The 26,432-nt window shown below is 34.7% G+C and overlaps 1 protein-coding gene across 15 annotated transcripts in view; it reads right to left on the bottom strand.

Moving 5' to 3' along the window:
- Positions 1-971: 971 nt before the first annotated feature.
- DOCK9 (dedicator of cytokinesis 9) overlaps positions 972-26,432 on the bottom strand; it is a 113,998-nt gene continuing 88,537 nt past the window's right edge. For 4 of the 15 annotated variants that reach the window (XM_039730394.1, XM_039730391.1, XM_039730406.1 and 1 more), the window contains 19 exons: positions 25,819-25,866; positions 23,958-24,094; positions 21,027-21,142; positions 19,217-19,354; positions 18,725-18,907; positions 17,990-18,103; positions 17,634-17,849; positions 15,881-15,938; positions 13,964-14,070; positions 10,460-10,582; positions 10,019-10,132; positions 9,759-9,764; positions 9,325-9,360; positions 8,386-8,532; positions 7,265-7,475; positions 6,348-6,538; positions 4,958-5,058; positions 4,620-4,758; positions 972-2,195 (listed from right to left, as the gene is read on the bottom strand). In XM_039730394.1, the coding sequence (XP_039586328.1) occupies positions 2,073-2,195; positions 4,620-4,758; positions 4,958-5,058; positions 6,348-6,538; positions 7,265-7,475; positions 8,386-8,532; positions 9,325-9,360; positions 9,759-9,764; positions 10,019-10,132; positions 10,460-10,582; positions 13,964-14,070; positions 15,881-15,938; positions 17,634-17,849; positions 17,990-18,103; positions 18,725-18,907; positions 19,217-19,354; positions 21,027-21,142; positions 23,958-24,094; positions 25,819-25,866 (2,308 nt within the window). In that variant the 3' untranslated portion in view covers positions 972-2,072. Of the gene's footprint in view, positions 2,196-2,689; positions 2,698-4,619; positions 4,759-4,957; positions 5,059-6,347; positions 6,539-7,264; positions 7,476-8,385; positions 8,533-9,324; positions 9,361-9,758; positions 9,765-10,018; positions 10,133-10,459; positions 10,583-13,963; positions 14,071-15,880; positions 15,939-17,633; positions 17,850-17,989; positions 18,104-18,724; positions 18,908-19,216; positions 19,355-21,026; positions 21,143-23,404; positions 23,449-23,957; positions 24,095-25,818; positions 25,867-26,432 lie in introns of all 15 variants that reach the window. The other 11 variants (XM_039730402.1, XM_039730395.1, XM_039730401.1 and 8 more) reach the window with 5 other exon arrangements.

The following is a 26,432-nucleotide window of genomic DNA, read 5'->3' as shown; positions in this document are numbered from 1 at the left end:
AATTCTGGGATTTGGGGATTCCTGGAAATATTTGGGATTCTGATATATATATATATATATATACACACACACACATACATAGACACATACACTGATACATATTCACTTCTGAATACATACTACATTTATAAGTTAGTTGTCAGATGCATCTTAACTCAAGTGAGGTCTCAGTGCAAAAGGGAAACTGTCAGTTCTGTTCCCAAGGCAAAGTGGAAAAAAGTCAGAAAAAGTGAGGCAATTAAAAGAAGCCATCATGATATACACAATAGCTCTTAATACATGGATACAGAAGTCTTCCTGAGAAGCAAAACAGCTTTACAGGATATATTCTATATTCTCCCAGTAATGAAACACCTTTTGAGGGAGGTGTTCCTACACCCATTTCCACAGACGAACAGAAGTGTGAAGCATCTAGGGCAGAGGAGAAGAAAATGTCTCTTACAGCATTGTGAGTTCACAGCCTAGAAGTGTATGATTTTTTTTTCCTCTTTAAGGAAAAGAATTTTAGACAATGATACATTTTGTTTCAGAAACACAGAGAAAGCAGAGTATATGCAGCATTTCACTGCCAAGATGAGCTGCTTTAGAAAAAGCCTTTGATGAGTAATGGCAACATACATGTTTCACACTATGCTACAGAAAAATGACAGCAAACCTCATGTCATAAGGAAAAGATGATTTCTACTGTCATGTGATGAAAAGTTTTGAAGGCTTCCTAAGATTAACTATTCTGGTGAATAACAACCTGTAGTTAGAGTAACATGGCACTAGAGTCAAATGCAAGGGACTCAAAACTGATGTCTCAACTAATAATTTAATTGCCCTTATTGACAAGGAATATGAAATAAGATCTACAAGCGTCTGCATCTCATATGCAGGATGCAAAAAGCCCTGATTTTAAAATCAAGCTTTCATTTTCCCCAAATGTCAGAGGTGAATTTATAACAAAAAAAAATCACAGCACACAGTGAGAAAAGTAACTACCTTTTTTCTTTTAATATAGATGTAGTACAGAATGTTTAATTACAGCAGGACAGTGCTTCCAGTTAAATAAAATTAAAAACCTTTATTTTCCCCAAATATAAAATTACTAAATTAATGTCTTAAAAGAATAAGAATATGGAAAAAGCTTTAAATTATACCACCATTTACCACAGTAACCATGATTACCAATTACATACTCCATTGCTTTGGCAAAAAAGGTTTTTCTTTTAATAACTGCATATAAACCTACCATAGCAAAGACTGTATACATCTTTATATTGCACTTATTTATATACAGGGATAAATGAACTGTAAAGTCTGCATATACTTGGAATGAGCAAATTTTCAAAGTAAACTGAAAGCAGAATGGTAAGAGCAGGTATGAATATTAAAAAAATGCTTAGAAATGTAATACATTTATGTACAGACTGTACGGACTGTATTAACAAACAATATGTACATAACAATTTACTACTATTGATATTTTAGTATAATTCAGTGTTCATTAATACAGACCTTTGGTTGTATTTAGTTGTTTAGTAAGATCTAAGCTCGCATACCTCCAAAATGCAACAAGGTATAAAATAAAGCACAACAATTTGCCAAATGGTACAAAAACTACTATTGTCAGTTCCATTAAACCCCAAAAACTAGTGTCTCTGTCTAGCCCCAAAATAGTTCTTGTACTTGGAATCTCTATGTGCCATACACAAAAAGAACACCTGAATGTTACATATCTGCAAAATTACATCCCACAACACTTTTTTGTAATGTGCAATTCATTTTAATAATACTTTCTAATGAAAAACAGAAGCTAACTTCATAATTTTCCAACACGAACTTCTGCAATGACATTGTGAACACTTTTAAATTTTACCAGCAAGATCAAAAAATATATATGTGTGTCTCCCTTACTCTAAAAGACTATTACCAGTAACTGCTATTTGCTAAGTGTGCTCAGACATTCGTATGAACTACGCAGTTTGCATGTGCCCGACATTTAGCTTCAAGGTCATCCTGAGTTTGCACACAATGAAGCAAATCCACAAACTTCAAAAGAAACAAACATACTTTCCTTTACAAAACAATCATGCAACTGAAGAAGAACTGGGCATCCCGTGAACTGTTGTGCTTGTCGGAGTTCCACTTATGGCGTTGAAAATGTGCAGCGAGTTGGGCATGACACTGGTCTTTTCTTCCACTGGAGTAATCTTAAAATGAAAGACATGTATTTACCAAAATGCTTCAAAATGGCACAGGCATGTCTAAAACAGCTAACCAATTTCTTCATGTGCTGCTTATCGACTCAACCTCCCAGTACTTTTTCAACTGCACAAAACTTTTTGGAAATGGTTACTCTTTTCAGCCATCTCCTAGATTTAGGAGAAGTTACTTCTCCTATCTCAGTTCTCCTAACTCAGATATTACACATGCTTGGAGAGTTTCTATCATTCCTCCTGCTAACTTTCAAAAGGAGTTTCAGAGTGACAACAAGCTAACTTTTTGCCCTTTTTTGGTTTTTCTTTTTTTTTGACTTAGAGGTATAATTTGAGCATTTCTTACAAAAAGCTATCGAAACACCGAAAATATTTCCTTCTTAACTACTATAAAGAAATTGATGCTAAAATTAGAAATACCATTAAAAAAAAAGAATTATATAAAAATTAGACAAACTAATAGAACAGAAGTAGAGAAAACTAATTACCATCCCATCTGATCATATTGGCAAGCAGCAGAGGAGAAAAAAAAAATCTGTTAAGATTCTTTTATGCATTTTTATAACAAATTTTTTGCAGTTGTTAAGACCTGGTATGGTTACATTACAGCTAATAGTTTATTCAGTGATGCAAAGCTCTTTTTCCCAAAACAGCAATAGGCAGATACATAAAGGAGACATTTATAAAGATTTAAGTGAAGACCTTCATGTTTCTAAGCCTTCAGGGGAATTATCAGTCTAACTGAAAAAAACCCAAAACCCTAAAGCAAAACCACCAACAACAGGGCATGTTTTAATTATGTACAACTAATTAGATTGGTATAAGAACACAGTGGTAGGCCTATAGTCCATATTACTGCAGTCAGTGCTGTACTTTCATATTCTGTTCACAGTATCTTATGGATGGATATCAGTTGTTTGCCTAAATGTAAACCAAGAGAAGAAGGGGTAATGTGATTTACTCCCAAAGTTTCAGTCCATGCTTTTTCTTATCACCAATCTTTGGAAACTCACAAACATCAACATTTTTTAGACATCTACATTTTCCACTGAGTTCAAAGTACTTTTTCCTATGTACAAATTTTCATTTTATTCTTTTACTTTTTCCTATGCCAGGGGAATGCTAATCTTGCATTTATCATTAAATTCTTTGAGCAAAACACTTGCCTCTCCTTAGCAAAGGGGTATTCTGTATCACTGTCTAATTGTCTCATGTACCTTGTTCATCTCAATCAGCTTTCCAATCAGTTATCCTCCATTCCAAATCCTCCTCTGCTTATCAATAAATCACACTGAAATATAGTCAAACTGTCCCACTTCTGTTAGCTAAGCAAATTCTTTTTCTGTTCCACAAATCTTTCGAAAGAGTTTCCTTCTACTACTGTTTTTTATTAAAAAAACAAATCCAACCACATAATTCTGGAAAAATGGTATCACTTCCTATAAACTTTGGTTCACAAAGTTTACATCTATTGATGGCAACTAAAAAGAGTTAGTTGTGTCATAAGCTTTTCTCTGTGGCAGGATATCAAAACAGGTGAAGGAAAATAAAGCCAACATGCTTCATCATAATAATATCACAGACTTACTCAGAACACAGTACCTGAGAAACCAGATTGGGAAATAATGGAAAGCAATAAAGCATGTGAAGTGCACTTTACACAAGTGACACATTTTTGAATAAAAAAAAGTTGCTGCAAAAGTTTTGGGTACCATCTAAGCAAAGGCAGAATAAAGGCAAATCTCTCTTTAGAATTATAAACCATTCTGTGGTTCTGGAAAAAGGTTATAAAAGTAAAAGTGGATGAAAGAAAAGGGAGCTAAGTCATGAATATAATGAATAAAAATGTCAAGCATGTCAGGGATTGAGCACTGAACTTCAGCTCTTCCTGTCCTCCTGGAAATAATATCTTTGCCTCTGAACTCATGAGACATTTCTGCCGTAGAACCCAGATGCAAAGATTGAGTGGTACACTCCACTCCACAAAAGTTCTGGTTTTCCTTCCCCCCATATTTGTAACTTGTCAGTATTGGACTTCCCTCAAGAAAATGTATTGGAATACCTCTTAAAAGAGATTTAACTCTTTGTTGCAAAAGCAACTATTTATACCTCCAACAACGATGAAGAAAGGGCTAAACTTGCAGATCATACATACTAATTTCATTACAATTGTTTTATCTTTATTGTAGTCTTCCTCACCTACAAAAAAACAGGCTGGTGCCAAGAAAACACACAAGCAAAAAAAATGAAGGTCCACAATTTCATGACAGGCTTATATTCCCACAGAAAGGAAAAAAAAACCCATTATTTTGTGTAAAGCATCCCATATATTTCCCCTATTCTTTTCACATTATGGTTACATTCTGAATGATAATACTATCATTCATAATAGTTGCATAATGCAACTTCAGCACATACTTGCTCATGCATTATTTCAGAAAGCTCTTTTGCCATTTCTCTGTAGTTTGCCTTCATTTCTTCTTGATATTCCAACTGATCTTCCTTTATCAGTCGTTCATTTACACCCAGAGCATGCCCACAGGCTTCAACAAATTGCCTGATATAGAGAAAATAAGAAAGTCCTCAAACAGAAATCCAAATGATTGATTATCAGCTTAAAGTATATTATTAATGAATCAGAACACTTTAAAAGTTGAAAGTTTCAAAAATTATTTTTATGAGTCTTGGGAAAAAGGTCCATATTCTTTTTTTCCTCTCCCCCATCCCCAAGAAATCCCAAACCTTACATGGCATACCTAAAAACTTCTTTTAGGAGCTTTACTTTATTGTCTGGATATCTTTTGGTGTTAGTGTCATCTAAGAAAGCTCTTGCATATGCTAATGGACCAGCATTAACCTAAAAAGAACAAGAATTAAAGAACAGTCAGATATATGACATACTGTCTTAGCAGTAACAGGTGCTACAGGTGTGTATTGGATCGGATTTTCTTATGAGAATACATTGATTTCAAAAAAGCTGGACTTAGAAAACCAGAAAACTGCTAAAGATGGAGCACTAAAGCAGGAGAGGTCTCTCCAGTGCTATAAACCTGTGCTGGCACAAAGAAACCACTTCAATGATGTGGCAAAGTAACTGCAGATATTATCAATCTGTCATCTCTGTTACGCAATTAGGGTGGGAAAATGAGCTAACCTGCTACTGTTTGGTCTGTGTATCTACTGAAAACACATTTCCAAGCTGAGAATTCTGCAAAAACCTGCAGAAGTTTAATTGTGCTCTTAGGGCAGCTACAGGAAAAGTGGTTTCAGTGACTTATGACTCATCCTTATTATTCTTCATATTATCAACAAGAGCCTCTCCCTTCTCATCCCATAATACTAGCTTGACAGCTTACTGATTCTGGAACCTTGGTTTGGTTTTTTTTCCCTTTTCTGCAGAATGAGACAGCTGGTCATATCAGATGACTGTGTTAACAGTTTCATTGTTTCCAGTCAATTTAAAATAACAGAGCAGCACATTTGTCACTGCATTTTTTGAAGATCCTTTCCATACTGACTTGTACATGCTACACCTGCTTCAGGTACCCTGTTTTGGTGAATCTGATGGCTTTTTTATACATTCCACTTCCTGCCTGCCTTAGGCAAAAAGGCATGCACAATGAGATTTTCTATGGTTATCTTATTCCTATATGTTATCACTCACTCTTTATCTCCATAGTGTTCTTACAAAAATATCCTAGACCTACTGTGGGCAGACCTACAGCTAGGCAAAATATGCTAATTTATCTTCAGCTTCATCTATTATCTTCTAGCAGTTTCAGCTTTACACCAAAATCTGGTGGGGCTTGGAACGCAACATATTCCAGAGATCAATCTTAATTCTTTTGTGTAACTGTCTCTTCATCTATTATCTTCTAGCAGTTTCAGCTTTACACCAAAATCTGGTGGGGCTTGGAACGCAACATTCCAGAGATTAATCTTAATTCTTTTGTGTAACTGTCTTTGATCAGTTGTTTATATTAAATACTTTTATTTCTTTTCCTATTCAGGAAATAACTGCAGACAGTGAGCATATTTCTAATTTAGGACACTCTTGTATGTGCAGAATAGAAACCAACTATAAAATGCTCCTTATATAATTTTTCAAGGACAGAAGTGAATGACACTGCATGGCAAAGGTCTTACCTGAACACTGACACTTCCCTGTAGCTTCAGCTGCAATTTGATCATATCTACTTCAGCTGAAGAACAAAGCTGCCTAAGCTCTGCAACTTTTTTACTCATTTCATCAATGGCTACTTCAATTGGGTTTAAATCAGTGTGGTGCTGGTACATCACTGGAATGCGCTTTTTCACGTATGGGAAACAATGTATGGCTGTGGACAGAAACAAGTTTAACTTAGTCAGGAAAAGGTTTTTTAATAAGGTGTGCTTTGAGAGAATCTTATGCTAAAATCTCATTTTGATGTAATTAGCTGCCCAATTTAATAACTTACATAATTAGAAATATTACCAAATGGACTGGGAAGCAAGACACTGAAATGTAAATGTGCAGTGTTACATGCATTACATCAAAGAAAGATCACTGTCATTACTGCTGTTAATAACCACCAAGAAATAAACCACTGGAACTTAATTTATATGAGAACCCTGAAAAAAATTGCTTAACATTCACAAATCTCAAGGAAAAGAATAATCCCAAAATAGTGAAGCTGTATTTTCTATTATTTCCTCATAAGTACAGGCCATGAACAGCTATAAAGTCACTTTATTATTATAAAATCACTTATTTGTTTTTACAACTATATTAATACAGAAACTCGTACTTAACAGAGACAAAACACAAAATAGTCTTTTTCTAAGAAAAAGGAAAGCCAGAGTCCAGATTCAGAATTCTGAAAGCTTAAGGAAAAGGAGATAATAATTTTGAGAATTCTCCACTGATGAAATCAATCTGAAAAACCTAGCTGTGGCCAAAAATATGAAAAGGATTTTAGCTGATAGCTATAAAGAACTTAGGTGAAATGAAAAAAAAACCATACAGAACAAAATTAGACCATTTCAACTAATGTTTCCAGTGAAAGCATCCATTCCATCAGTACCTGTCAAAATAGTCCTTCGCTTACACTGCTCTTCTACTCCTCCTTGTCTTTTACCACCTTGAGTAAAAGGCATCTCAAACATGAAGCGACGAATGTTATGAGTCCTTTCAAATTCTGTTTTTCTTTCCTGCAGCTCCTTTTCTTCAAAGTATGGAATTACATGTGTAACTTGAATATATGCGTATTTTGAATCTAAATCCTTAGGATTTACCTTAAAAACAGGACAAAAAAAAAAAAAGTCAAATAGCTACATTGTGAATAAAGTGGATCTAATAGTAGTTTACATGTGTAACTTGAATATATGCGTATTTTGAATCTAAATCCTTAGGATTTACCTTAAAAACAGGACAAAAAAAAAGTCAAATAGCTCACACAACTTCCAGAAATTAAATTTGGTCTCTTAACCTCTAAATTATTGAAACTATGGGAAATGTTCATGCTTTCACAGGGGTTTCCTGTATTCACTTTTTCACTAATAGGAAGAAAGACAGCCAGATGCATTACAGCACGTTGTGGATTTTTTGGTTTATTTTGGTTTATTTGGTTTTTGGAGGTTTTTAACCACTCACTATCAGGAAACCCAGCCCTTTCATCAAGTCCTCCTCTCATTTTGAAGTTCAAATATTGAAATGCCCACCATTACTGCACTTTAAGGCCAAAATGCACAGAAATTTTTGAATCAAGTATTCAAAAGGATCCTTATCAAGGAATAAAAAGAGGCATGAAATTATACTAAGAGGAAATCACCCTAAAGTCTAAGGATGAGGAGAAAAACACCATAAATGCTGAGGTGTGGAAAAGGGAAGAACTTCCAAAGAATGACTGTGCATGAATGGGCAAGGAATATAGCTAACATTAACACAGAATATTACCATAATCCAAATTTGTTCTAAGATACAATTATCGTTTTGAGAGGTAACACTTCAGAAATTAAGCTCTTTGGTTGTTCTAAAAGGCACACTTAGTAGGAGATAATACTCCTCTCATGCCTTTCCAACAACAGAGCCTTTAGACGCAGATGCTCGTGTGCCAAAAGAGTAACAGCCAGTGATCCCACAGCATTTCAAATAAATTAATGAAAGCAGTATATTAGAATTTTTTAGAGAAAATAAAGTTCATACTTTGCCAGAATCCTGAATCATTTTGACATTTTCAGCTCCAAATTTGTCAGAGTAGAGTTTTTGGAGTCTTTGGGAAATTTCTGAAAGAGGTGTGAGTTTAGGCTCTTTATAGATATATTCCTTTCCATCTTCATCCTCAAAGAAACCCTGTAAAAAATGAAGTAATCAAAATCTTGGAGAATAAAACAGAGGAGAAATTACTAAGATGGACATAATGGGTGTGTTCAAAGGAAATATAGACATTTAACATCAGTATTCAAGCAAACATAAATAGACAGAAATTAAAATCTAAGTAAAAAGATTTTCTAAGAGAATAAAAAAACAACAAAAAAATGTAATTCTCTACTACAACATGAGCAAAAGATAATGGAAACACAGAGTTTAAATTTTAAAAGTTTGTAGCAGTTCTATGGTGTGACAAGCCTTTGAGATAAGTTTCCTTCACTTTTTCTTAAAAGTGAACTTGCAGCACTGTTTCACTCGCCAAAACAGGTAGTCTTGCCCAACAGGACTATCTGATTCACAAGTGACAACTTTTTTGGCAGAAGTTTACATAAAAATAATCTGAAATTTTTCCTTATGTAGTTATAAAAAGTTAATTCCACAAGATGAAATATAATTATGCAAAGATCTTACTTTTATGATGTACTATTGGCATATACTTCTTTATTTTTATTACACATACCATTGTTTTTAAAACCACACTTAAATGCATGGAAAGTGAAACAGTTCCTTGGTTTAAAACAACAAGCCATGTTGAGTTCATGTTTGAAACCAGAAAATAAATATTTTTGTCATAAACGAAACAGACAAAATAGAAAAGCACAACATATCATGTATAAACACAGGCTAGATCGACAAAAATACCCACACCAAACTAAGGTGAAATGCAGTAGTTGGTACTGCATTGCTTGCTTTGTAAGCAGTTACTGTAATTACCTCAACATCTGTCTCACTGTCTGTAAACTGGTATTGCTATAAAGTCATAAAAGACAACAGAATACATGTAAAATTATACTGCTCAGAGTATTTTACAATTCTCCATGCTCAGCTGGACAATTAAGCAACTGGGCTATGCATGTAGAGAGTGTAGTACTCGATACTGCGTGATACCGTAGGGATACAGAGGCATTCTAGACACGTACCAGAGGATGTGAAGCTGCCCAATACACAGCCAGAACTTTGGTTTGAAGCATGCAATACTGATGCATAGAAAAGAGTGATTTGTTCTCTAAATGGAGCTTGATGTTACTTTTTGACTTGCAATGGCTATTAATGCATACCAATCTAAGAAGCAGCCTTGCAAACCACACCGTAGCACTACAGACATTAAGTCAATGCGTTGCTAAAAACTGACATTACAGAAAACTTACCGCTGCCTTAAGGGAGTAAACAAAAGAAGAAAAAAGGAAAAAAGGCAAAAAAATTTACTGAGGAAAATTGTAAGAGTTTTACTGGAATTGATAAATGTTTTAAAAATAAATTACTGATGGCATTTCTTTATTTCATACAGAATACACTCCATGTGCTTTTGATGTCACGGCATCAATAAAGACGATGAAAGAATAAACCTTGTAAAATAAATTCAGGTTTTTCCTACTGCATAGAGCAGGCCAATAGAAGCAACACTCACTTGTCCAAAGAATGCTACCCTGAAATAAGTCCCCAGCAGCCTCTTGCCTGTATGCATAACTTCAGTAACTTTACTGTATGCTCGATGAAGGGTGTCATATAAGTGGGCAAGCCTCTAAAAGTAAAAGAAAACAATAATGAGGGAGAAGAACAAAGCACAACTTTCCTATCTTAAAATAACAAATTATGTCCTTGTAGCCAGTAACAACTGAAAACATTCTTTTACTGAATGGTAGTATTAGCAGTTGTACAAGGATGGCAATACGTAAGACAAATTTTTAATTATTTATATTTAAAGAAAAAAAAATTTAAATTAAAACAAACATTTCAACACATTGAAATTTCAGTTACTATTTTAATACTCTTATTATGTGATGGTCAATATGTCATGCAGTTAGACTTGAAAATTCAGTATTTTTTTCTTGCTCAAAGTTGTAAATACCTCAAAATCTCTCCGTTTTTCGTAAATGGGAATGATAAGTTTATATATATCAGCAATGAGTTCATAGCGCTCTGCCTTCCAGAGTCCATCAGCACACTGCTCCAACAATTCCATCAGCACATCCTAGATTTGGATACACAATTGAAAGTGTAAATCAATTCAGTACTCATCAAAAGCACAGCAAATAATTATACCAAAATTCTTCCCAGTGAAAAGGGAAATCTTGCCTCAAAACAGAATTATGTACACTTTGTAATTTAAGTTTTTGTGGCAATCAAAAATTGCTAAAAGGAAACAAAACAAGACAGAATGGTCTGAGTGTAAACACATACTCCTTGTATTTACAAACAGCATGAATCTTTCAGATATTCTTTAAATTTCTTTGGATCTTCTTCAACCACTCTTGCATCACAGTGATGAAGCCAGAAGCTGGAAAAAACTCCTTTCATGTTTTGAAGCTACTCCATTCCACCTCCTGCTTCCCTCTGGTAGAGGACTAAGTCAGCTTAAAGACATCACTAAGAAAATCAATTTTTAACACTGCAAGCACAGACTAAAAATTGGTACCATTATCCATGTGCAGCAACAGACCTTAAAATATTTCCTCCTTTCCCCAGTCAGACTCCCCAGTACCTCCATTCTCAGCAGCCAAGTGGTGACAAGTGACAGACCAGTGTCACTGCTGGACCATAAGGGCTGTCCACAAACACTGGTTTATGACACAAGTCTGAATTCAGACACCAGAGGGCATCCAGATGTAGCAAAGTAAAATTTTGTTTACAAAAGAAAAAGAACATGAAGAGCACAAGCTTCTAGTGGGAGAGCTGATAGGAAGGAGCAAAAGAACACAATATTTTTGAGCCACATGTCTCAATATTTATCTATTCTCATGGGAAAAGTTCTTTTTCACATACACAATATTTCCCTTGACACCTGTGAGAACAGGCTCTTGCTCTTAGTGGTGCTCTTCTTGGAAAAGTCTGATTATGGACTGGACTTTTTCCAGTTTGTTGACACCTGTTTTCGGGGTCAGTGCTGGACACAAGGTTAGAGATGGGGCTCCACAAATGCCAGCATAAAAGGGAAAAAATTCACTTCCCTCTGCTTGAGTCAATGCTCTCAAAACACCACACAGCCTGCACTGGCTTTTGTTTCCACAAAGCCACACTGATGATTCCCATTCAACAGGCTGTCCACTAGAACTTCCAGGTCTTTCTGCAGGGCTGCTGCTTAGCCTGTACTGAGATTTTTCTGCTGATTTCTTTTTTTTTTTTTTTTTAAGGTGCAAGGCTTTGCACTTGTCTTTGCACAGCAATGAAGCAATGAGAGGACACTGTGTTCCTGAGAGGCTCCTTCATTTACCCATCTGCCACCCAGGACAATGCCTCTCATGGAATGTCACAGGCAAACAACTGTTTTTATGAAATGCACACAGTAGCCCTGTTAAAAAGCAAAATCCCAAACTAAATTTTTGGCTAGCTTAGGTAACCCTGGCCTCAGGCAGAATTCTTTTAAAATGAGAATGAAATTGAGAATTCCAAAATTTCAATTTTTTTTTTTTAATGAGGAACTATACAAGTCTTTAGAAAAATCTCACTTAACCATGAAGAGGTTTTTTTTAAATGAAGAATATGAAAGATATTTGACCCTTTTAAAAACATGAAGGGATTCTCTCTCATCCTCCAATACTTGTAAATGCTCCTCTGGAAATTTAACTCTAAAATAACTAGCAAAAAGGGAAATCTCAAGTTTTAAGGGAAGAAATTCCAGATGGCTTGTTACCATGTATAGGAAAAATTCTCATCAGGGCATCATTTTGCTAAGTAGTAGTAAAATACAGCCTGAAAGATGTTTCTGCTTTTTGACTTCTGTATCAAATTGATCTAATTTTTTTTCTCAGACAATACAGTTCTGCTTAGTTTAAACACACTGAGGAAACATCCCACTTATGAATATGTTCCTATTCCTGAAGGAACAGGGCTACCTGTTCTGAAGCACTTCTCAAATGATTTTTAGCCTGCTAAAGCCAAACAGTTTTTCCCTAGTGTTACTCTTGTTATCATTACTATTATTAGTTCTCCCCTATTATTACTTTTCCCATGTTTCAGATAACTTTCAGAAGTTATCTGAAAAACAGTAACTTTTTTCAGTATTTCATCAGTTAGAGTACTACATGGTTAAGTTTAGAAAGGGTTGCATGTAGGGAAAAAATGAAATTTGGCTTGGTTTGATCCTTCTGCAAGCTGTACAGGCCTATATTTTCACTCTGGGCTTACTTCCATTCACGGAAATACTGAGAGATGGAAATAAACTTGTGTAGGGTTCAATGACCCAGAAAAATCTGTATCTTCTTTTTGCAGGGAGTGACTAATGAAAAAAAGAATAAAGACATTCCAATTTTAAAAAATGCATAATAATTTAACTCTGACAAATGGTCTGGCAGGAAAACAGTGACAGAAATTTCCAACAAAACTTTCCATCAGCAGTAGTCACTAGAATTCCTGATCTTCAGTAACTTAGAGCAGCTTGCATTTTGCTTTGAGTAACATCTAAAATTCATGCTGGATCAGAAGAAACAATTATTTTAAAAAGACAGCACAGGAATTGAAAAAAAAAACAAAAACAAAAAAACCAAACAAACCACAAAGCCATTTGCACAGTCAAGTAATATTGTCATACAGCTTTAACATACACTAATTAAAACACAAGAAAAATATTTTTGTTGTACCATTACACTTACAAACCAGAGGGTTTTCCAACATGACTGCTGCCAGTTATAGTCTGCCCCTCTCTGCCACAACTATACCAGCAAATACATAGTGCAGACATAACTTTTCTTAAGCAAGATCATTCACATTTTCATACAGGCTGCTTACTAGGAAAATTTACTGTACATTCTGCACAGATGGATCAGCAAAGACAAAAGGAGTGAAACTTAAGCCAGGAAAAACACATGGACATGAGTTTGATGTCAGCAAAACTACTTTCATGTTATGGCATATTTGCTTAGGGAAACTGTAAACAGCAAAAAACCAGTGACCAGATTTTCATGATTTCTGGTGGAGTAATACTGTAAATCCAAGTCAGTTTTACAAAACAACAGATTTTGCTAACTCTAATAAGTAACCCACACTGGTGTTCATCCTGTCAACTAAAATAAACCCCCAATTTGCTTTTATTCCAAAAATGGAATAAAAGTTGAGTTGATGTGCTAGCATTATATTTTAAATATATGTCTAGAGTAAATTCTCTAAATCTAGGCCACCTCACAGAATTTTTTCATTTCAGCTTTAGGGTATGAATAGTAGATCAGAAAACAGCTATTGTATCCCTTATACCAGTAATTCTCCAGACTGTTGTTTTGGCAACATAAAATTTGCCGTAGATCAGAAAACAGCTATTGTATCCCTTATACCTGTAATTCTCCAGACTGAAACATAAAATTTGCAAAAAAAAACTAGCCCTTCCATGTATGTAAATTTTAACATTTTTATGTTTACTTACTTCATTGAAGTGAACATCTTGCATTCCAACATCCTCCATCATTGAAGCCTCTTCATCTATATTCGGTGTGATTACTCTGAAAGCAGTACAACCTTGCCTAAACATCCCTGTCATTGAAAAAGAAATTTGACAAATTTAATTTTTTCCAGCAGGATAACACTGGGCCATTTTGTGATTCTGGATAAAGCAGAAGCCATGTTTAAATATACCCAATTCCAAATAAATAAAAAAATAGATCAGCCTCCCACTGCATTATTAAAATACAAGACCTTACATTACCGTGAATGTACAAATGGGTTTTAAAAAATTCAAAAACATTAATACCTGGACCCTTACCTACCAAACTAAGTAGTGTCTGAATCTTCCTACTTCATTTTAAATTTGTGTCTAATCTACTCCACCCTAAGTCCAAGGTACTCAATGTAATTTTTACAGTATTTAATTAAAGTGCACTCAGCTGGAACTGAGTACAGGGGCAGGACCTGGCACATAATTTTTTCCAGTCTGAACAATATGAATGTCATTAACTATAAAAAATTATCAAGGGATGGCAAACCAGTTTATTCAAACACAGAAAACCAGGAAAAAATTAACAAAATACCAATCTAACTTACTTTATTGAAAAAAAAAAACTTAACAAAAATGGAGTATAGAATGTTCCAACATGAAACCTGCGTCTTTTACTCATGCTGTTTAGATCTTTTTTAATTACATCAGACTGCTGAATTTAAAAAACAGGATTTTCTCTATCAATTAAAACATCAACGGTGATCAGTAAATACTATGGAAGCTTAAGGATTTGCACATACTTATTTTACAACGTATTCCTGCAAAGATTCTTGCTTCTCAGTTAGGAGTTCTGACCATCAGAGGTTTTATTGAATGATTGCCTCAAATGCAAGGGGCTTTTCTGTTCATAGAAGTACCACAGATAGAAGTCTGACACTCTACTGAGAGGAAACGAGTTTTATATGACAGTATACAAAAACACCAGAACACCCAAAGGACTCACAAATAAATAGAAAATATCACTAGTTCTCAGGTATCATCAGGCTTTCAACTGGATGCAGAAATTTGTCCTAGCAGCTTATTTGACATTTGGTCTCAGAGAAGGTTCTGAAATCACTGGGGCAAAGAAAACAGCCTACACACTGCACAAGCATTTGATGAGAAGCACAACAAGAACAGAGATAAGTCATCTTTTAGACTCATGATTTTACTTAATTTTGAACTGTCATGCAAAGGCAAAGCTAAAAAGATGCAAACATGAATTTGCCCACAAATCCAAAACACTATCTCAACATCATAATCAGTTTTAACAGATTCCTGAAATTTTCTTCAAGAGAGCTCTTTTTGTTAATTTAAGTCATATCTGAAATCCCTGACTGGGAACTCTTCTGATCCTGTAGATGAAAGGCAGTTTTCTACTCTATCTCAAGGGTCATCAGAATCCACTTTTACAAACAGCTGCTGGCACAGAATATACCACAACAAGGTGAAACAGCCTGAGCACTATTGCCATTGATGGAACATCTGAAAATTTGTACAAATTTATTTTGACTCCTCTGGCAATGCCAGGTTTCTCTAGAGGCAGTGAGAGACTGCCTACTTGTAGAAACAGGAATACTCATGGATAACTTTGCTTTAGAAAGGATCTGATTTGAGCTATTAGCAGCTCCAGTGTATAATTAAAATTTTTACTTTCCAAAAATTTTACTTTGCCTTCACTTGAAATGCTGCTCCTCAGATATGCAAGTTTAATCTTTAGTATGTGAGTTTGCTACCTGGTTAGGTCACAATTTTTTTCCCTAGTGGACACTGAAATACCTACAACTTCCCCAAGGAAACTATTTATTTTCCCAAACTCTAATAAAAAAAGATATTTGAATACATTAAAATAAGGTTTTGAAATCATACCTTTTCTTGTGAGATATTCTGCAACCAGTGCTGCTACATGGACATAGCACATTGCTGCCTAAAACAGAAACAGTAACAATCTTTTACAATACAATTAGAATGGGAATATTAAAAACAAGGTATATAAAGAGGGCAACAGTATGAGACAAGTTGTTCAGTTTTCCTTTTTGCTGCTTTGCAGGAGATACTCTATGACTACTGCAAGAATTCTCCACCTCATTTATGTAAAGCAGTAACTGTGCAAGTGCACTCCTTCTCAACCAGAGCACTGAGTGGCATGGACAGCAGCTCACAACATAAGAGTGACCCTGGGTCACAAATCACAAGGCAGGAACATCATGCTGTAATCAAACAAGTGAATCTCTCTTTTGGGGAGAGGTATTTTAAGTGTTAAGCTATTAATGATTCTACTCAACATTTGATAGCCCTTCTGCTAACTTGTTTTATCTGCTTTTTGGCTCCTGATCAAGAAAAATGCAGGAGAAACTGGTGACAGGCCATTTGAGAGCAGCAAGAGAGATCTAATCTGCGAATGGAATTTGAAGGAATTTGATTGGTGCAGTTTGGAAAACAGAAAAAAAAAAAGAAGAGGGACAGAATAATTTTCAGATGTCTGAGTTTTTTTATGGATTTGACACTGACCACTTTTCTCCAAAAAATTAAGAAGATTTCACATTCTCGTTTTATTAAAAAGGCTTAGGCTTTCAGCAAAGTAACTATCAGTTGAACAGCTCAAATGTGGAGGCTGCACAACCTCAAACAATGAAGGTGAAGGAAAAAGATAAGAATCTGCCAGCAATTCTAACTCATACTTTGTATCAAGTTCAACTTGATGATTTGCAGACATCTTCATCTAGTTGAACAGTCAAAGATTCTAAGATTTTAACAAAAAAATGAAAAAAATAACTGAAAAGGTCTAAAAGCCCTTGTCTTCTCAGATAGGTGAAGCTGTTGGGTTCAAGAGACAAGCTAATAACAGACAATGTGTATGCCTTCTGTGTTGCTACCATGCAGGAGAAGAGAATTCTAGTACTAAGAACTGAGTTTGGAAGATAGCACCTTCTATTTCTCGGAGGTCTAAACTTGCTTACATGATGCTCATTTTAACAGATGTTTATGAAATGCAATGATTTCATACAAAGTGATTTACTTTCAGATTGCAAAACCTTCTAGAAAGAGACAAAATTAATCTGTATCCAGTTAAAGTGTTAATGTCTCATTAAGACATATAACAATCCCCAGTTCTGCTTTGCGCTAGAACTGAATATTTTAAGAGCATAATAAAAACAGAAAGCTTTCCTTTTTTTCAAATAACACAAGAAATTATTTGTCAGTTTTAAGAACATTAGTAGCTTTTTTTAGTAAGCAATTTGGAATAAAATCAAGGTAATTCTGTAAGGGCAACTGGAGAAGAATTCAAGGAGTGGCTTTAAGTGTTTAAGCAAGTAATAACGAAGATATTTTTAAGCAAAAGGCCTCTCTTCCATGGCTTGCATTGCGCATTCCATTCTTAGAAGCATGTCAGCTATAGCAGTTAAACATGTTCCTTACATTAATAACTAGAAATTACTTACAGATGTACTTGGGTAGGACAAAAACTTATCAACTATTGAAACCAATCCAGCAACAATTCAAAAATTGTTAAAAATACTTATTATGTTACATGCTAGCAGCTGCATATTGTACATTCCCTTTCTATAAAGATAAGCTTAAGTTTATACCAGAGCTAAAACTTATTTTTTTTTCTTCTTACCTCTGAAAGATCTCCATTTTTAACATGGATCCTTGCCATGCTGTCTAACCACGTCTTCCTCAGTTCAGGTGTACTTGCATAAGACTTTGCCAAGCTGTACTGGAGGTCTACAAGCATTTCTGGATCATTCTCATGTTCCTTCATCTGAGCTGTAGCCATCAGGACTGTTCGAATCCGTTTGGTTAAATCCTTAACGTCAGATGGGAATGTAGTGTGCTAAAACATGGAAAAGTCAGGTTAACTACTGTGTTTTCCTAGTCATTGCACAACAAAGTGACAAAGCATAACCGCAAAAGATGCAATGAAAGAGTCTTCAAGCATCCTTCTACAGTATGGAAATAGGAATAGAAACAGACCTTAATAATTCTGTCATTATTGGCACAATTGTTGATGATGGAAAGAGACTGCTGAAATCTAGTTCCTCCAATTCCAACCACATCAGCAATTAATTGGCTTACTGAAATAATAACCTGGAAAGAAACAAATATCTTGTTAGTGCATATTTCATTAAATACCCTTGAGATGTACCTATGAGGCAATTACAAAGGAAGTTTTGTTCTTTTTAATTGAAAAATCATTCTCCTAAATAAAATAATGTTTGGGTGTTCTTTTCCAATTACTTGTACAATAACATAGGCAAGATAAAACAGGCTTGTGTAAATTCAAGACACATGACTGACTGCTAGGTGAACTAGCCAGAGGTCATTAAACTGGCAAACTACTGTTCCCAGCTTTGTCAAGACACACGATTCTCAAGTTATTTGTTTTATTTTAGACTTCTATGTGCTTGTTGCTGCATTCTTTTCCTTCTTCAGATGCAACAGGATACAGCACTTAACAAACAAAATAACATCTACAAAACAGAATGTTTGTACTGACAAATAAAATTTATTTCCTGCTAAACACAGGGTCATCCAACTGTTTCTAAGTATTTCCTTGTACTGAATATATTTTTATGGCCATCTTCTTAGTCTTAGTACCAGCCTTGCTTGAACTCCAAATAAATTATTTCAAGTCTATCTGACAGGGCTTTGCACACTGTATGCAACTGTGTATCTACAATATTTTTTTTAAAAAGAAAATATACTAACTTGCAGATGTGTTCGAACAAAAGATTTCTTCCCTGTGTAGTCAAAATTATTTCTCATCAAAAAGTACAGTAACTGTGAAGCTTCATTACGAATTGAACTCAGCTTGGAATTACAGTACTTCAGAATTTCATAGCACAGTGCAGAACACATATCAGCTCTACCTTCATAAAATGTAGAAGGAAACTGAGGAAAAAGAAGAAAAGAAAGAATTTATTCATCAAAACTAGAGTCAGATCTTGATAAAATAAGCATGTCAAGAAAAACACAAATGTATTCATAAGCTCAAACTATGGAAAGAAAAATTAGAGTAGTTCATGACATAAAATGATTTTTACAGCAAATCAAAGGACAAGCATTCCACACTGTTGAGATCAGATTAGTCCTTATTCACCAATTTTATTTTGGGATGTTAGTTCTTAAATTCTTATATAGTATATTGTTGACTAAAGAACTGGACAAGTACTTGAAGATTAATTTTTTAAAACTTCTTACCTTGTAAATAAGTGCCCTTAAAGCACTGAATACATTTTTCAATGCTGTTTCAGACTGATTCTTCTGAAGGAAGCAGAGGTATACATCAAATACTTTCTTCATCAGTGGATTATGTCCATGATCAGTCAGTAGCTGATTCTTTAAAACAATAGCAAGGATTTAGGAATTTTGTACAGCAATACATTTATACTACTCTAAGAACATATAGAGATCACCAAAAAGCAGGAGATTTAAAAAATATAAGATGTTTAATAACACACATACCTGAATACTAACTAGATATTTCTAAGACTTCATTAATTTTGCTTACAAAGGAAGTTTTGCCTTCTGAACAGACTTACAGAACACAATTGTTTTTATCAGTTGTTAATTAAATCCATTACTATTAATATCTTTTTGAGGGGCACACTCAAAGTATTAACAGACTTTGCTTACACTGGCTTTAGCAGCTCAGACAGGGGGATTTTCTCATAGCAGTATCTCCTACTACAATGAGATTTTACAAGGTCCTGCTCCTTCTGCAACTCGGGGCACTCCACTCTTCCTTGCCATCACTGCACATATACAGGCCTCCAAAGGAGTGGAAGAGCCTGGGTTCAGACTGGACATAAGGAGAACTTTTTCTACAGTGAGGGTGTTGAGGCAATGGGACAGGTTGCCCTGGAAAGCAGAGGATTCCCAGTTCCTTGGGAGGTTTTTTCAAGACCAAGTGGGATGGGGTTTTGAGCAACCCAGCCCAGTGGAAGTTGTCTCTGCCCATGCAGAAGGGTTGAACTAGATGATCTCCGAATGTCCCTTTCTACCCAAACCATCTGATTTTATGCATTTTAGTGCAGTTTATTGAATAGAAGCTCCTGATTGTCCTGTTTTATTTGTATCTTTGAGATTATTCTGGCATATTCTTGCCTACCTTCTCAACATAGAACACACAGATAACCTTGAAGGATTGTCATTCCAAGCATGATGGGTTGATAATTGAAGGAAGAGTGTTCATTCCTCTTTAGATATTTATAGCTAGGTTATTAATTTTCAATTCTATAACCAGGTCTGTGGACAGAACTGGCTCTAAACTCTACTAATTAAATTACCAGAAAAAAAGGAATCTCATTGTTAATAAGCTCATGTTTTCATAACTAAAGATAAGACACTAAATTTGAATCTTCAAGCAAGAATCTGGATACACTGCCTCAATTAGAGCAGAAACAAGCTAAAGTTATCATCTCTCCTTTTTATGGCTTCGATTTTAAAGTCTGGAAAACCTCAGAAAAACAGCCAAGAGGGGTAAGTAAGTGGGTGTGCTATATAAAGATTCCACAGGAGAGGTACAGCAACTGATACAACTAAAAGAAGTCTTATTAGTGGACAAATGGAAAACAGTTACAGAAGAGGAACACACAAATCACTATTAAGGAGTGCATTACTATAATAAGCAGCCAAGTTCGATATGAAAGTCTGAGAGTATCCAATTATGGTTTTGCCATAGATCTTTCACCTCACATGGCCTTTAAGAGCCACTTTTACCACTAATATTAGATAGATACTAAAGCTCCTAGAACAATTTTTAAGTAAGGTTGAGGAAGGAGCTTTTCCCACAGATTACTGCTGGTGTATGATGTGTAGCTGAAGCCAAAGCATTTTGCTGTGAGATATTATTAGTTTTACATGCAAATAATAAAATACAATGCTAGAGAAGCTAAAAATAGCAATGCTATTTGACTAGACTATAAAAATGTAACTTAAAAAATAGTTTTTAAAGTATTTATTCTCAAAGATACTTAGGGAAAAAGTTAACACCAAGTCATGAACAAACCTTAAAAGCCATTGTGAACAATGATAGAGTGTCCAGAATTGTAATGCAAACTTCAGTGGCAATATTTGCTTCAAGTAAAGACTGGTGAAGGACATCTGCATCTGAATGGCCATAGCCTACAGAAATTCCAAATGAAGTGTAAGTGCTGGATATGCTCATTAAAATGTTTCTTATTTCCAAAAGACTTGCTGAACTAGGAAAAGATTAACAAGCCTGACAGAAGTTAGTATTCAATACAGGAAAATAATTCATATGCATATAAATAGTTTCAAATATGGTCAGACAATTATTCTAACATAATTTGCACAGGACTATATATAGATATATATACAGGACTATATATATAAAATACATTAAGTAAGAATTCCAACAATAGAAGCATTAAACAGCAGTTAAAAACTATGTGATATTTCATATATATGTGCATCTAGACACACATGTATATATATATATAAAGCTACACAGTTATATATATATATATACACACATATATTAGTAAGTACTGCAGTAGGATGAAGTTACAGCTGAAAATATGCAGTTTTGGCAATTTAGTGATGTTACAATGGTTTCAAAGTTAATCACAAGTCAACCAGGAAAAAAATACAAAATAGTAAGAGTTGAAGGAATACAATCCTGTACTTATATGCAGTTTACCACCCAAGTAATGAATTCTGCTCTTGTAGCAATACAATGCAATAGCTCCAGATTTAACAAAAACATTCTATCACTTCTAGCTCCATAGTGAATTTTAATAGCTTTCAAAACGTATCCTGCCTCAGCACTGATAATAATGTGTCACTTATGTTCCCTAACACTGGCCATGAAGCACCCGATTGACAAACATGACTGGGCTGCTTTACAAACATTGGTCTGCGTCATGTTTATGTGTCAGATTTACAGACAACTTGGCATCACTAAATCAATGACAAGGATGACAAATATTTTGAGATCAAGTAAAGAACAGAAGAAATACTAAACCCTTTTGTAATGACACCTGGCCACTTCTTTCTGCACCTTCTGGCTTCCCTAGCTGAACTATGCATGTACACACATAACCAGCAGTTTCTTTAGATTTATATGTTCTTTCTTTAAGCACAAAACTATGCTGAAGTTTCTCAGAGATGAAAAGTGCCATACCAGTATTTCAGTTCTATTTCTAGCTTAGGTGGTTAGAAAGGTTGAAAATAAGTTTATAATTTACAGTAATAGACAACTGTCTTGCCAAAGAATCTTGATTTTAGAAACAAGTAAAGCAACTATTTCCACCAGACATTTCCTTTCTTTATGTATCCCACACAAAATATCTGCAAGATTATTCAAGCTCTGAATGTTACTATGGATACATGATAGAGGCAGACTGACAACTGAACAAAACTGGAAGTTAACAACAAGAACAAAGATATAAAAATCAATTTCACACTTGACGTGCTTTTTACAGCAACATATTTTCAATTTGTAAAACCTTGGTCAATACAATGTGTAATATCCTGATATTTATTAACTGTCCATTAAAAAAAACACCTATTATCATTTTAGACAAAGTTATCTGAATAAGACACCTTCCTTCATAATTTCCTTCAGTTGGAAAAGAATGGAAAGTTTCTTTTTACATAAGCATGCATTTTTTAAAATCTTTCAGCTCACTGTTTCCTAAAAAATCAGTAAACATTGCCAAGTTCTGAAAGCATGAAACCTCTTTGCAAAGGGACACGTTATCTGTTTCTCAGAGTTGGTTTTTTTTTAAACCAGTCTTTATCTGCAAAGTATTATACTGTACCAAATGTGCAGCCACATAGTGTAAAGGCTTTCTTCTGTGTATCAACAACCATGTAGAAATTATGATGATACAGCAGTAGCAGACTGATTGCATGGGGAAAAAAAAATTAATTTTCACATACTTGTCTGACATTTTAAAAGCAAGCAATTGCACTTCTTACATTTAAACAGATGTGATAATTCATTTATGAATAGAGAGGTTTTGTGGGATTTTTTTTTTCACTTTTACACAAGACAACGTGATAAGTCTTGTGCAATTAGGCTAAGTTTTGCTTTATATTACAGATAAAGAGCTAAAAGATTTTAAGGGACAGTTAGATACGCTTTGAGAAATCAAAGAATGAACACAGTGAAAATATAGTTAACTGAAATAATTGTTTTACTGCACACAACTCTTTTCAATACCAGTGTTATATTTTACTGAATTAGTCAACCAGTTTCATTGTTTTTGAAGCTGCAATTTAAGAAATGGTGCTTTAGAATACTTTATATACAGTATATTGCAATTTAGAAGCAGAATGTTTAAAAAGATAGGCCACAAGCAGATTTAGTTTTCAATACAGCAGTCTATACAAGCTGACTTCAACCTGATTAAATCTTACCATTGTCTACAGAAATTCCAAGAATACTTGATATCTTTCTCACACTGAAAACAGAAAAATCACTTCATTATTGGACGCTTTTTCACTTCCAGACAAACTAAATCATGGGCTCACAATCTTTGTAGAAATTCTAAGAAACTTATTTCTCTTCAGGGGATGTCAAAACATGGAGATATGGTCAGAATACATATATTTAATTTGAGACTAGTAGTTTATAAGACCACACAGTACAAAAAAATTGAAGCTTAATAAAACAAATAGAAAAAAAAAAAGTAAATTTTGTTACTGTGCGCAGCAAAAGTTTGAGGTGTACATAATTAAAAGAAAATATTAAAACACAGTTTTAAGACAGACTATATGCTCCATGTTATGGCATCACCCAGCAGTGATTGTTCTATCACAAAGCAGAGAACAGACCATGGACTGCTTCCAGCTATTCGTTTCACCTGGAACAGTAAAAGTCATTGGGATGCACTGGTGTGGCTCTGGCACCTGTCTCTGGTGTTGTGGTACTGGTTGAGGATGACAGATGTTATCATGTCATGAGACTTACTGTGGTTAAAAGTGAGAGAGTTATCCAGGCTGCTCAGCTGCTGCAATCTGGCATGCATCATTCCTGTTCTGTTACGGGAAACAGGCAATGTCTGAGATTTTCGATCATGAACTATGGATCCTAACCCCTCCTGGTTCCTGCAAGATGGGTGAAATGGGATAGAAGCAAAAGTTAGACATGTCAAACTGCAGCAAGAAAGGAAGTGCTGTTAGTTAAGCACAAGAAGTTTTATAGGAAGAATTGTAATGCAACCTATTCACTGTTTTCTTTATAAAACAAAAATAGGTAGCTCAAAAAAAAAGCATCACAGCAAACTCTTTCTTAAAACCTCAAAGCATGAAAGCAAAAGCACACAAGCTTTCTTGAAGTGCTAAATTTACTTCAGAGCTTTAAAAAAAATAGTATATGCAAACATAAATATTCTGAAAATATTCAGAACCCAAAGCTGAATCCTCTATTTAGATTGCAAAAAATTTAGCAAAATAGTTAGGACACACAGCAGTAAAATTAGAAAGCATACATGCAACAGGAGAGCAGGAATTAACTGAGATAGTATCATATACTTCTTACCCAAGCAGGAAGGGAGAAGAGCCATAGACTTTGTTAAATTTGCAGCAATCAAATGAAGAAAACAGAAAAGTGATCTGTGTTAGCAATCAGTACAGGCTAACTTCCTATTGTGTACCACCACCAGAGCTGATGAAAAATGAAAACCAGTGCTTGAACTGCAGAATTCCCTGTTCCCTTTTGTTTTCTGTCATTTGTGTATTTTAAGAGTACGTGCATTGACTGTGATACACTTCAGTGCAGTGACAATGTGAAAGACATGAAAGTTACTTTTACTGGGAAAATTCACAACACCAGATGCTTTCCACAGCTCAACATCTTCAACATGAACATGCAGCACACAGACCAGGTGATCAGTAAACAAAAAAGAGGTGTAGTAGTGTCCTCTACAAACTCATCAAACAAAGCAGTTGGAAGAACTTTTACAAAAAGCCTGAGAATTAGAGACTCCTGTACATCCAGAGTTTGACGTTTGAACACAAAGATTACAATCAAAACCTTAAGAAAGCCAGATTTATTTTTGAGGTTTTTACGTTATGTGAACCATTTTTCCCCCCCAGAAAGAAAATCTCCAAGGAGATAGTCAAGTCTGTAGAAGAAGATTCACATTATCTAAATTAAAACCAAAAAAAGCTAACATTATAGTTAGAATGTATTACCATCCAAAGCCAGCAACAACTTCCTCACTGAGTTCAAGAGGGCCAGTATTTTAACCACACCAGTTTAATTACAACACTATTACCATGTCAACCACAGCATAAGGCCTAAAGAAGTTGCTATCTTTTACTCCATTAAAAAACACTTCATATTTAAAAAAAAATTATTGTAAGGATATTTAAATAAATTAATACAAGTTTCTGACTCCCACAGATTTTCTTCAGACTCCAAATTTAAAAACAGCAGTGTTGGAATGTTCACTACTCACCTTCAAGTAAAAACACTATATATATGAAATTTCTAAAACATTTCAATTTGCGTGGTTTTATGGCCAACTGAGTAAACAAAACAACATAAAATTTCTTTCCCAAAGACATTATTTCAAGGAAAAAAATGCTGTAAAAGATAGCATTTAAGGGGTGGCTTCTGAAGTCACAGACATTCTTAAACAGATACCAGACTTCCAGACAGGATACAGATTTGTTAATATGGTAACCAGTTACTTACTTCAAAATCTTATGCATTTCACAATAACTCTTCTACTTGTGCAATTTGTTTGTTACAGAGGTTCAAGGCATACCTTACATGATGCAATTATTAACAAACAAGACAATGAAATTTAAATTCCACACAGTACCTGGCTATGTATCGCTTCCCCATGTACTGGAACTGATGTAAGCACACTCTGCAGAGAACACAAGACAGAGAAGCCACACTTAAAAAAAACCTTTTCTAGATTAATGTACACTGGAATTTATTCAACAATTATTGTTAACTTTAAACTCTTAAATCATAAAAGTTCTTTATTTCTCCCAGCCTTAAAATTCCCTTCCAGACCCCAAGCTAGGAAAAGGTAAATGTGTCAGTTATCTACAAAGGGACACAAGACAGGACAACTAACATGGAAGAGGGAAGCAAAGAGATAACCAGACATTGCCTATTTACACAAATTTTATAAATTGTGTCTAAGTGTTCAAAATAAGGGCAAAACATTTTGCCTCCCCCCACCCCAGCCTAAACTCACTTGGTTACAAATTGGCTTTTTTTGTTTTGTTGGGTTTTATTTAAGGTCTCCAGATTCCAGGATAATAGTTTCTGAAATAACTATTTTCAAAAGGGAATATGCTTTTATAACAAGATGATGACAAAGACAAATTAACAACAAAAATTTTCATTAAAAAAGTAATCTGTATTATTGGTAAGTGCACAATACTAATGACTAATTAACTAGAAGTCATATTTTAAAATCAA

Source organism: Passer montanus, unplaced genomic scaffold, assembly GCF_014805655.1.
Source record: "Passer montanus isolate IOZ18808 unplaced genomic scaffold, ASM1480565v1 scaffold72, whole genome shotgun sequence".
Lineage (NCBI taxonomy): Eukaryota > Metazoa > Chordata > Aves > Passeriformes > Passeridae > Passer > Passer montanus.
Note: the sequence above shows the minus strand (reverse complement) of the source record. Positions and strands in the feature narration are given on the sequence as shown.